At 37.3% G+C, this 13,504-nt stretch overlaps 1 protein-coding gene across 1 annotated transcript in view; it reads right to left on the bottom strand.

Annotated features, from left to right (window-relative positions):
- Positions 1-3,814: 3,814 nt before the first annotated feature.
- ACAP2 (ArfGAP with coiled-coil, ankyrin repeat and PH domains 2) overlaps positions 3,815-13,504 on the bottom strand; it is a 43,369-nt gene continuing 33,679 nt past the window's right edge. The window contains exons 18-23 of the mRNA XM_010001728.1: positions 12,827-12,919; positions 11,354-11,541; positions 10,909-11,018; positions 9,775-9,885; positions 9,473-9,534; positions 3,815-4,698 (exon numbers count right to left, since the gene is read on the bottom strand). Coding sequence (XP_010000030.1) covers positions 4,595-4,698; positions 9,473-9,534; positions 9,775-9,885; positions 10,909-11,018; positions 11,354-11,541; positions 12,827-12,919 — 668 coding nt within the window. The 3' untranslated portion in view covers positions 3,815-4,594. The remainder of the gene's footprint in view (positions 4,699-9,472; positions 9,535-9,774; positions 9,886-10,908; positions 11,019-11,353; positions 11,542-12,826; positions 12,920-13,504) is intronic.

The raw sequence follows: 13,504 nt of genomic DNA, 5'->3' as shown, positions 1-13,504 counted from the left end.
CAGCCAGCCCCGCTCCCGGGCCCGGCCCAGCGCCGCCATGCCCGGCCCGCCCCGCCCCGGCCCCAGGGACCGCCGCGCTCGGCCTCCAAAGGTTTAATCCGGCATTTACAGGCCTTACAGCGTGTACAGGTGCTGAGCTACAGCGGTAACAACGCGTGTCGCTCGTTTACAGTGACAAACGGCAGAGGAGCTACATTCAAGTTTGAGATACAAAGTCTACAGAGCGGTTAAAGGCGAGGGGGCGGGATATACATTCTGTACAGGCACAGCGGGACAGGAGCTTGGCTGCTGGAAGGCTGAAAGACACCGAATACAGAGGGACACGGGGATAAAGGGAAAAAAAAAGTCCATGATTTCAGACAGAGTAACCTCTCTGCTTGAGGAAACAATGAGATTTCAGCGATTTCTATCAAAACATGGAAAAATGAGAGGGATTTTTTCCTCCTCTATCATCTGCTTCCATGGGAAGAGAAACAAGAAAATACTGTGTGCAGAAAGATAAAGCAAGCGTATGAAAGGGGATATACCAAAGTGGTACATTAATCCTTTTCCCCTGTGTTGCCTTTCTGCAGTTGTCCCTGTGTTTAAAATGTGCTTTTCTGCAGGCAAGATAGCAAAAACATTTTGGCCATCAGGGTGCACAAACACGTGGCATAGACTGAGTTCGGAAAAAGTGTCCCATCTGTGAAGGGGAAGGGAGGGTAGTTTGCAAAACTGACTTTCAAAATGCTTTAAATGTATTCAATAATCAGTTCAGTACTTTTGACAGAGTAAAAATACCATGTCCTAGGGACTCACACATTATTTGTAACTCTATCACATGGTCCTTTTATATGCATTGTGTCATTTGAGATTCTCATGATCAAAACACAGAGTTAACATTCACACTTTGGAAGGGATGGCTGCAGAGAAGCACCAGTCCTGAAAACATCACAGGCAACCCCACACTAATTCTAGTTCTCACTTTTTTCTTCAATGCTACAGAGTATTTGCTCTTTCAAAAACTCCAATTCGGACAACATGTGTGTACAGATGTTATACTGCAAAACAGGAGAAACTTCTTCTTGTAAGGGGATTTTCTGACAGCAGTTGGAAGGTCTGGTTGCATTTTCTGGAACTATTTCAGCTCAATATATAACCAGGTAAAATACAAAACCCCACAAAGTGAAAATGCAGTATTAATGCAGGATCCCTTAACACACTAACATTAGAGGCCACAAAAGGTACAATCCAAAACTTCTGAATTCAGTGGAAAGACTGCTCCCAATTTCAGTGACTTCTTGGATTAGGCCCTAATTGGTAGGGAGGCTGAAGTCTACAATATACTAATGAACAATGGAAACACATGTTCAGACAGCACAGATTGTGAAAGCACAGCAAGACTTCTACCATCTATCACCTTCACCCAAATTCATGGGAACAAATTCCAGCATACTGAATATAATTTAGTGGCATGATTCAAAATGATAGTTCAGAAATTTAAGTTTCTATGTACTGAATAACATTAACATAAAATGAAACCTTCTAAACAATACAGAACCCTAAGGAGACACTACAAACAATTGTAATCAGCATGCAACATAAGCAAATTATACTTCTGAAATCAAGACATTAGAATCTATGTTGAGCCCCTTGATATTTGTCTTTCCAAGTGTCACATGACATAATTCTGGCTAGGAAAAAATTTACAATCTTTCAGTGTGCTAGGTAGTAAATTATTAAAAATCCATGTGAAAGCTGATTTTAAACTATGTTAGGAATCTATGGCTCTATACCTCACCAACTAAGACCTGTTGTACTTAATACCTACAGAGAAACATGAACTGGAATTGAAGCTTTCCAGAGCTTGTACAGAGTACAAGTTATCTCACTGTGGATCTTTACTGTCTAGTAATCTAGTTATACTCAAATTCATATTGTAATAAAATTGGAAGTTTCCTAATATGACTGAGCAGAAGATAAGCACTTGAGTCAGAACTCAGTATGGAAAGCATGATCTTCAGAGTACTAGAGATAATCATACTTTTTTTTTTATTACCAAGGACTGAATCCTATGTGTTACTGAGGTCCTGGAGCACTGAGCCTGCCAGTAGGACTAAGCTCTCAACACATTTCACATGGCTTAGTGGCATATTCATTATTGCTGATGAGCAAGATCTTAACACATGTATTGCACCTGACCTGAAAAAAATCTTTCACTGAATGCATTTTGTACTGGATTTCCTAGCACACCTAAAAGGGTTGAAGAATGAGGTTGCAGGATCAGAAGTAACATACATACTCCCCAAACCATTAAAACTCCACAGCTCCTGTCAATACTAATATAGCTGTGGTTCATGTATGTTATTATTCCTTGAGCATAATTAGACTGATACTGCTTCCCAGACAGATAAGTCTCATAAATGTAGCACATGGATCTGCAGGGCTACAGGGAAGAAATTTTGTCTGCAGGAAGTTGTCCTTCAAAATTTGCCATGGAGGGTTTTTTTTATGGCTAGGAAGGAAAATACCAGTGGATATTTGAAGTATGTGTATCAGACTTTTTTCCAGCAGCATGGACTGATAGTGATTATGTCATTAAGCTTCACATTACAGCCAATCACATTATACTCTGCCTGTCATGTAGGATGCAAAAGAAAAACTTTAAAACCCCCTAAGTTTAAAGTGTATGCTGTACATAGTCATATCTTACATTGTCCCATCTGTACACTGGGAATTTTACTTTCTCTACGATCTACTAAAATATCTGCTGCTGTTAAATACTGCAGATTAGGAATTATATTATAATTTCATTAACAGCTATTTAAAAACAACTTACTAGTAATTACTGCTTACAGGTGATATTCCTGAATTTATTATCAGACTAAATGCACTCTTTAAATGGACAGAATCTGTTTTTCCTAGCACAACTGTACCACACACGAAGCAAGAACTGCTTTGTAAGGTACTACTGCTTGCAAAAAGAATCTATTGGACAATTCTAAAATGCTATTAACTTTGTAGCAACAATCATCCAGATTCGATGCATTATTATACATACAGTGCAAAATTATAAATATTTGAAATTACTTGTTAAAATTTAACATGCCAGAAAGTTTAATTTTACCACCGTTTACAGAAATTTTGTAACCAATTTTTCTTATCTTAGCCAGCCTGAAGAAAAGCCAATTAATTTCCTAAACACATTTAAACAACAGGTGGGCATAATACCATGGCTATTAGGATTGTTGAAAACTCACATTGACATTATGTTACCTAAAAATTCTCCTTAAATTGTCCATAGGGCAGACAAATAGAGTATGAATACTTGCATCTGCTGGTTTAGGGCTTCAGGTGATTACTATCTAGGTATTAAATAATCCGACACATAAGAATGTATCTACAGACACCATCTATACGTGCTCATCAGCAGAAAGGAGATCACTGTTCAACAAAGTTGTGTTGCTGCCTTCAGAAAACAGCTAGAGATTGTGCTCGTTCATTGCTTTGCAAAAATCTGCAGTTAAACTCCCAGGTTTTCTTGTGCACACTTTTGTTAAAACAACACTTAAACTCTCACATCTTTGCAGCTTATATAAAGGATACTGGTTCCTGACATAAAGGATTAGTTGCCCTAAAGTTAGGTTGGCTGCATTAAATATGAGATGTTATATATTCAGCCTAGGGCTAGTAGTGAGAACAGCAGAAAGAGGCAGTAACAAAGAGCCTTTGCAGGACTGCTGTGCACAAACTCCATTGGCTCACTATTTACTTTCATGTCTCAAATGTCAAGCTTTGATGTCCAAATACTGCAAACAAATCCCACATCATGTCCAGCAGGATTAAGTTTATTTTTCATGAGAAGTTTCACATGCTCATTTCAAAGTCTACTTGTTGCACACAAAGTTTAACTTAAGAAGACCAAAAAAAAGAAAAATAGATTGCTCTTAGAAGTTTGGTCCTCCAGGATATACACCTACTGTGACTGACCCGCAGTCACTTGTGTAAAGACCAGCCTGGTGTTAGAGCTTCCACTGAGAGCTTGCAAGAGGAGAAATTGCCATGTCTTGTAACTAACATCTTACCTCTAACCACAGTCAGCATTAGGAGCAAGAGAATCTGTTAAGTTGCAGGCCCACAAATAGGACAACTCATTAAGTCATTACCCCATTTCCCTTCTAAACAGTCCCAGAAAATGCAACCCAAACCTTCTTGTCAGAGGCACATTCTTTACGACACGAGGGAGAACAGCTGACAGCAGGTGATACTGAACAGCAAAGCTGCTCTGAGCATCCCTCTGTCCGGCGCCTGCAGCGCGCACCGCTGCCCCCGCCTGGCCTCACCTGCGAACCACAGACAAACCTACTTGCTAACAGGTGCTATTTTTATACTGAGCTAGCAGATATTCCTTTTTTTTTTAAAAACATTTTCTTCAGCTGCTGAGGTATACATACTGTAGAATGCAAAACAACTCATACATTTCCCCAGCTACCACAATCTAAAGCTACGTTAGAGTGGTCATTTTATCCAAACTATCTAACAAAATGCATATAATTCATTCTGTTGAAGTAAAAAAAGACTTGTACTACAAGGGTCAGGTTCTTCTTCTTGACTCTTAAGACTTCTGGGAATCTGACTGCTGGAAACGGTTTAGCTTCTCTGGATTATTTGATGCCATTTGAGAAAAGTCACGAAAAATGTCCTGATAAATTTCATCTCCTAGGTAGAAAAGAAAAGGAGAATGGTTTTAAACATTTGTGACAGTTAACATCACTGACCATTGCACAAATGCCCTACTGTGGTACCAATTACTATGTAACACTTATTAATGCATAAAGAACACTCAAAGATGAAATGATGCTAATGTGAATTCCTGGGACTGTTCACTTGCATGCAAGTTCTGAAGATGCAAACGAAACAAAGCCAAACTATACCTGATATAGTACCTCGCAGGCAGCCACAGAGGAAAGTTCAGGGTTAGAAAGGAAAAATGAAAGCATTTTAAAGCAACGTAAAAATAAAAATGTTTATTAGCTGTTAAAGAATAAAGTCCTAGTTTATGTGAAGTGCTAACCAAGATTTTCTTCAGAAAAGTATAATTATGGTATAAACAAAGATTTCCTTGGAAACAGAGGTCAGAAGTCATACAGCCAGACAGAACTATCTATGAAAGAAGCAATCAGCAAGCAAAAGGATATTAAAAAAAAATAATCACTCTTAGAAAATCAATGTTTATAAATTCTTTTGGTCTATTATTTCAGCAAATATAAATTTTCTTATGTATTACAGAACATTCATTACAACTTTTAGTATTATTTATAAGAGTGATGATAATTTCCTTAAAGCATCTTGCTTTTTTTCATCATCTCCATTTGTGCTTAAACAGAAGCCAACTACTAGGACGTTTTCCAAAATGAGGGATGGCAGCCACTTCTACCAGGCCTGTCTCCCTCCCCTTCCCTGTCTGAACAGGAACACATATTAAGGAATGGTTCCTTCTTGAGTCATTGCCAAGTCACTCTCCTACTACTGTAAGAGGGACATTTTTACATTTTTTCATCTGCTGCAGCATTTTGGGCCTTGAGTTCAGGTTTCATATTAAAACATTAACCATAACCTACTGCCTTCAAAGGGAATTAAATGCATAAATCGTTTGGTCTGATCAGGAGCTATGAAGACATCCAAATTTTACTGCCTTCCCAGCACAGATGACCACACAGGACTCAAGATCCCAGCACTACTGTTCCTTGCTGATAGCTTGATTAATAGCATGACAAAGAAATCAACCCAAAATCTCTCTCATCATGTATGTGGAACATTTAGATTCCTCCCCATATGATTGCAGAAGAAAAGTATTATTCCGCTACTTTTTTCCAAAGGGCAGGTTTTTTTTAAAGGACTTTTCTTGGTTTAAAAGTTTGTACTACAGTGAAAAGTTACTTATTTTTCTACCTTTTGATGCATGTTTCCAATATTGGAACTATTATCCTTTGGAGATGAGACTCCATTGATTTGAAAATAGTTTCAGAAATGGTAACTGACCCTCCAGAAATATTTAACATGCATGGTATGTGGGTTTATATAAAAATGTAATAACATGATTCTTCCCAGATTTTAAAAGATCAATACATTGCATACTGCTCTACTAGGAAAAGTTAATTCTAGTGTGTCACTGCTCCCTTTTGGTTTTCAGATTTAGTTTCAAGTATATTCTAGAGACAAAGCAGGCACAGGACATTTTATTGTAATGGTTGCTGATAACTGCTAGCACTGGGAGATAAGCAAAGAATGAAGGGAATTGTAACAATCACCAAAAGAACAGTTAGGAAGAGCACAAATCAGAATCAAGCTTATATGAGAAAAGCAATTATGCTTTTAATACAGAAGTGGGTTCCACTGGTGAACTAGTACTATAGTTCAAGTTGCCATATTTGGTTCTTTCGTATTAACTTGAAAGAAAAAAACAAAAGCTATTTCTGCAAGATACATTGTGGCTCTGGTTTTGGTTCCATTACATAACAAAAATATTAGGTACAAAAATAGACTAAAATAAAGTGCCCCTTCAGTTTGTATGCTGCATTGAAATACTTAATGCTGTAAACCTTATTATTTTAAAATCCTACTTTAAAACTGAGTTCTGGAAATTCTCTTTCCAAGCAATGTTTTCCCTAAAGTGCAGATTTTATTTACAAAAATACTATAACACTGCTTTACCATTTAACACCAGAGTAACTCAAAAGGCACACATCATACATTCAAGAAAAGATAGGAAGAAAAAGTAGCAATGCTAATATCAAATAGTTAGCAGAACATACTGTAGCACCAGAAGATGAGCACTCAAGTGTTATATAAGAAACAGTACAATGGTGCGTATGGCTTTTACCACTAGAAATTAACTTCTTGTGGAACAACCTAGTTTCAGGTAGTTCCCATTCTAGAAATACTTTGGAAAACCAACTGTGCCTTGCAAAGCAATATATACGTTCTCTCAGTAGTGCAGACCAGCCAGGTATATTTAAATTAGGCATGTTAATGCCATGAGTTGCATTAATAATTGTTTGCTGACCACATTACTAAACTGGAGAAACAGGCAGTTGGCTTCACTCTGATGACAGCAAGCTCATACTGTGGTATTTACCCTCACATAGCTCCCAGAAACATACAATCATCTTGCAAATCCTTATTTTCTTCTAGAATAAGCATTTTGGAAAGGAGGAGTTCTAAAATAAGGGCAGCACAAATAATTTAACATGTGAATGCAGTGAAAAAGACCTGCCTCCTCTATGAGCACATCAAGGTATCATACCTTGCGACAGCAGGGACAGGTTTGTGCTTACAGTGACACAACCCTCTAGGCTAGCAGACACTGGCATTTCCAACACTCCAGTATTTACCTCAAAAGAGACTTCAGCAAGTAAAGAATCTAGGAGAAGAGGGCTATGCTATAAAAAATATGGCAAGATTTCCTGGCTAGGACACTGTGCTACAGCTTGTGGCCTGAATTTCAATAATTAAAGATATCCCGACCCCCCTCCTCCCTGATTTTGGGCAAGCTCTACCCCTTGTAGCAGCTCTACTTGCCACTATCAATCTCTCCTGCTTACAAGGATACCATCTGTAAAATATCTGGATCAGATTGTATCAACTGCAGTCTCTAGATTCTAATCTAATACAAATTGATTAAAAGGTCAAGATACTGTCAATGAAAGATTACCCAGCTTTTTAGATATCTAATTGAAGAATCTGACTAAAAAAGTATTTTAAACAAGGTGCCAGGAAAAACTGTTTCCCTCATCTCCAGTTTAAGCACATTCATATTTTCATGTAAGTAGTGCCTGTATTTGTTATGAGCCAAACATTGTACTTAACATTTGGAACATTTAGTAACCAGCTAAGGCTTTGTGTACAAACTACAGAAACATTTTCTAGTTTATAATAATTCTAGATCTGTGACAGGTCCATTAAATGACCTAAGATATTAATTTATGATTTAGCACAAAGCTTTTAATTAAGAATACCTCCTTCCTTTAAATTTAAGGAATTTTGCTGTTTGAAACCAATACTGTTTTACCTCTTAAAATAAAAATGAGGAGACTCAAATACCTCAGTATGTTACCTTCAGCCTGTTAGTGAAGTAGTAGGTACTATAGCAAAAAACAGCTTTACATTGAAATCAGCCAGACTGGCAATAGACTTTTTTCATATATGTAGCCTGCTGCATTTTCTGAGAGGGGAATTCTTCCTCATTTAAGCTCATAATCAAGTATATACTTCTAAATTATCTGTTTCTCTGCCAAAGAAAGCATGTCTGAGTGTTTACAATACTTCTATTGTTTTAATTTTAATTTCCTAGAAGATTTGTTTAAAAATAAATTTGAAAAACATCTATTCTTAAAGAAAAACTTTATGAAATAAATAAATGGTGTTTATTTAACTGAGTTTGTCGGGGATATTGGCATGAGACTCAGTGTTGCCCCTTGTGTATATTCCAGCCCCAATCTGGTAAAACACATAAGCACACCCACAATCCTTATGAATCAGTGGAAAACACATAAGGACTTTACATGAGTGAGCAAAGACCACTCACCACTCAACCTTAAAAATATGTTCTGCTTTTCATTGCTGCCAGGTTCAGTGACATGATTTTAGCTGTCTAAATTGACAATCAAGTCAACCATTACTGATATTTACAGAAGATCAGGTGAGGTTCCTATGGAAGCATACCATAATAGAATAAATGGCTTGCAAAAATATCCCACCAGAACAGTGTAAATTTGGACTGAGTGCCTGAGGATAAAGTTGCACATATTCATTAAATGTAATTTATTACTTTCTTGTACCAGTTGGTTCAACTGCCTGCCAATTCTTTTCTTTTTTATTAAAAAGGGTAAAATACTGTGCATACACAAATACTCAAGAATGATAATGTTTTGTTTCATATTTGTATCTTAACAAATAAAGATGTTTTAAAATAAAATAATACTTCCCTGTTTCTTGCTGGAGTTATTTTAAAATATTTGATGTACATTTTTCTGTTGGTGTGCAAGCAATTTTTTTAAAAGAGGATAATTCCAGAGAAAGAATGGTATCCTGTAACAAGATGAACTCCTCAACTGTCTTTGAGCAACCTGGGTCAGAAGACTGCTGCTGTTAAGTAAGGTCAGGCAAATCCTAATGTTATGTGAATTTCAATGGAACATCAGTAGGAGAAAATGGGACAATTACCAGCAAAACACGTTAGTAATGGCTGTACTAACTCACACTATTATAAAAATGTACTTTAAATACTCCTCTTTTAGGCCCCCTAAATACTCTGACAAAGTCACACCAGTGGATTTCAATGAGGTTTTAAGATATGTCAGTTGCTTATAAAAACATTGTTTGAAGCTATCTTAAATTTCCCTCGGGTCCTAAGAATCTAACTGTAAACTGATAAATTCCTGAATACACTTCTTATACTGCATTTCAGTATGATTATTAGTGGAGTATTGACCTGGCTGTCCATAGAGTCCTTCCGATTCACGCATTTCTTCATTCATCCTTGCTAAGCGCAACCTGTGAGGTAGGAAACAAAAAGAACAATGTCACCTTTCAAGCACTAAAAAAGATTGCAACTCAAGAGCTACAATGCATTCCCAAGCCTCACACCAGGGAGGTCATCTATGGATAGTGCACTTTGATTCATTTTGCTCTCCCTGGTTTTATGTCAAGAAATTTTGACATCTCTTGTATTTTTAACTTGAAACAGAATAGGAAAACCTAGTTACCTAGTTAAAAACAGAACATACAACTTACAATGTTACAATATCTGCATTTGCAGCTTCTACTGCTATACTCAATGGATCTTTCCCATCTTCATCAGTGGCATGCTGGTTTGCTCCTCGTTTTAGGAATAAACACACTTGTCTGTTGAGAAAAAGCATTTAAGAATATTTTTCACAACAATAAATGAAACAAGCAAATAAATTCAAGCTGGATGCAATACATTTGGCTTAAATTGCCCAAAGATCTCTTGGTCGTATCAAAACAGTGCTATTCATCTACAACCACTATGATGATAAAGTAACAAGGAAAATGTTTAGTTATTTAATCCATGTTAGAGAGACAGTTTAAGTCAAATCATGCTAGTGCAGCATGGAGTTGAACCCTTTAGAAGTGAGACTCTACCTTCCTGAGTCACCTTAGGTTGTAGAACCAAAAAAACTCAACCTTTTTACCATGTCAGACAAGAACTGCTGAGCAGGATAAATCAATAAAGTGAAGAACCCAGTTCACAGGGGTCTGATTTACCCAATGTAAACTGATCTCATTTTTCTCTACTATTATACTTCTTCATCTTTATATAAAGAGGGCATTCTGCCTAAGCTTAAGTCTTAAACTCTTCCAAGATGTCAACTTGCACTCTATTTAGAATTCATGCATGCAAAGAGTTTGGGCACCACCAACCAGATTATTTCCTCATTTGAACTGAGCTGGAACAACATTCCAATTAAAAGCTGTGATTCCAAAACTCAAGATGTAATGCAGTACATTTTGAAACAAGATATGGTCTTATTGCAACACACAGGTGGGATGAGGCAAAAAAAGCCTTGACACTCACACACCATTTCTAGTATTTGTATCATATTTCTGAAGAAAATAAGGAAAATCTCAGGAGTCTTCAGTAAAAGTTCATGCCATTTCAAACCAAGCATTTTGAAATACATGTGTTTACAAAACTGACCAAAGCAGTTAATAGGTGTGTGTTTTGCTCGTGGGTAAGACTGCTATTTCGAAATGTTATTTCCTCTCTCACCACAAGAGTTTAAGAAAAACCTAGATCACCTGAAATCTATCAAAATGCCAGAATATTTAGGGAAATTAAGAAGCTTCAACATTAACCACCATAATAAAGGATGGCCATTTACAAATTCTGGAGCAGTGAGTTACCCAGTATGTCCTAGAACTGTGGCATGGTGCAGGGGTCCTCTTCCTTTCATGTCCCTGATGTTCACATTGGCTCCATTCTGCAGCAAGAATTCACAAGTAACCAACGAACCCTACGGAATGAAAGCCAAGAAACAATTCAGCACCAGTTCTCTGGAGAAACAGCAAAACCTCTTCTTCCTAATCAATTCTGAGTCACGTGGCAAAGGAAACAAGACTTACTTCCATATAAAATTTAAACTCTACTAGGCTATATGATTTCAAACAAAGGATTAACAGGAAAAAAATAGTTCTGAAACAGCTTTGAGGGAACATAGTAGACACAACTTCAGCATCACATTATCATTCATTAGCAAAGGAAGCAGTTCCAAAGGAACAGTGACACAGAAATAACCTGATTACTCCCATTCCCTTCCTCCCACATCAGTTGGAGCAGTGCATCACATACCCCTCGCACTGCTTGAATGAGTGGGGTTGCTTTGTTTTCTTCTACATTGACCCAGTTTACTTCAGCTCCATGGGCCAAAGCTTCTGCCATATCAGGAAGATTTTTCTCAAAGGCAGCTTGATACAGCTGCAATCCTGGACTAGGCTGTTTGGAGTCACAGAACACAGGAGACTCTTGCTTCTCTCCTTCTGAAAAGAAGAAAAAAACAAGCACAAAAATAACACAAAAAACTGCTTATCTAATCCTTGTATAAAGTACCTCCTGGAATTCTGGCCAAAAAAAAAAGCTATCATAAGGTAGGTCAGGTTTTATGGAATGCTGCGCATTGCTGCCCCATTCTGCTAGAAGTCACAAATGCCTTTAGCTTGTTCCAGGATTCAGGTATGGCCACTTCATAGAAATATTCTTGCCCAGAGAGCACTCTCTCCACATTACGGGCATGTGTGAATATCCTTCAACCTACCTATTCCACACCACTTCTAAGAATTAAAGTGTTTCATCCTATACTGCAAGACATGAAAAAAAAATAATCCTGCAGAGACCTAGTCATGAAAATACATTTTTATCTGCAACAACTTGATAAAACTGAATATGAGGCTAAAACTGTTCTGACCTAATTTTTGCTAAAATATATAATTGTCATTTACCAAGTACTTGCTTTGGCTATAATCTTTTGGACTAAAGCATAATCTCTCTTTTCATCTCAATAAGTTATACAGAGTGAAGTCTGGGAGATAAAGACATTGTTACATATAAGCTTTCATGAGTTACAGCATCAGAAGTGTTTCTACCCTGCAGTCAAAGAAAGGATCCAAGCCACATTCTGCTTTGCCTACAAACCACAACTGTGAACTACTGGATTTAAAACCTACCTCAGAAGAGTGCTTTGATGTAGAAGAATAAGTTTGCTTTATAAACAAGTGTTTTGGATATTTTGACAAGCCATATTCAATACATCTGTAAACCCAGGATGCTAATATTAGATAACACATAATTTTCATCAATCACTTTGTAATAATTTGACTAAAGAGAGGGTAATATTCAAAGATACAGTCAATTCCACATGAGCAGAAAGCAGAAAAATTAAGCAAGAATGCTCAAATAACATAAAAGCCTATTATGTGTGACTTAACAGGAATTCCATCTCCAAGGATTTAACTGTTTATAAAAGGATTGTGCATTTCTGTGGAGACTTGTCTGTATCAAAATGCAGCACTTCTTTATGTGTTAAAGAACAAAGTTATGGCTCAGTATCATCTGATTAGAAAAAGCAGAATTCTCTGAACTCATTTAGTAAGACTCAGTGACATTCTTGCTACCATGCCTGGAGGACACAAAGCTCAATCAAGCAATTATTAGCCTTGTTAAAAATGTTTCAGCCCAGCAGGACAGAAGAGAGATGAAACGACCACCAAGTACTACTCTGATAAGAACGCACTACATTTTCCTCTTCAAATGCAAAGCCTAACGCACCTGGCTCATACAAACTGTTGGATGACACTGTAGAGGCAAGGTGTTCTCTGCTGTCATCAGCACTCTGCTGGATCCCACTGTCACTGCTTCGTACTGTTTTGGGGAGAAACTGTAATTACTATGCAGACTGTAAGTTGCCTGCTCTTCACAGATACCATGATAATAAAGCAAGCTCTTATACTTGGTCCTGAATACATAATTAAAAAAAAATTACTAGTGCATCTGCAGAAAAACATGAAGTCACATATTGCAACCTAACATTTATTATAATAATAAATGTCAAAGATTGTTAGAAAGGATAGTATCAGGATAAGTAAAAAAGCTTAAATTATTTCATGAAAACCTCAAGCAATGCAGTAGCCTGGAGACAATGGATAAAAGGCAGGGAGATGGCCACAACACACAATGGATCACTAGTGCAAATACTGAACACGCCATAGCTGTAGTACTTACTACTACGTAGTTTTGAAGAGGTATCAAAGTAGGAGAAGAGTGAATCTAGTTCATCAGGACAGAACAGAGACTCTCGCCTCGCCTCGTCGCTACTTACAGCAACCGCTGGGACATGCAAGTTAGCAAAGCACAAAGCAGGCAGTAAGGAAGGGACAGGGCAGGAAAGAAGGTTATTGGAAAAATTAAGAAGGATGAAAATACGGAGGAAAGAAGGTGGTTAATATG

Source organism: Chaetura pelagica, unplaced genomic scaffold (genome assembly GCF_000747805.2).
Source record: "Chaetura pelagica isolate M959 unplaced genomic scaffold, ChaPel_1.0 scaffold807, whole genome shotgun sequence".
NCBI classification, from domain to species: domain Eukaryota; kingdom Metazoa; phylum Chordata; class Aves; order Apodiformes; family Apodidae; genus Chaetura; species Chaetura pelagica.
This window is presented reverse-complemented; position numbering and strand designations above follow the sequence as displayed.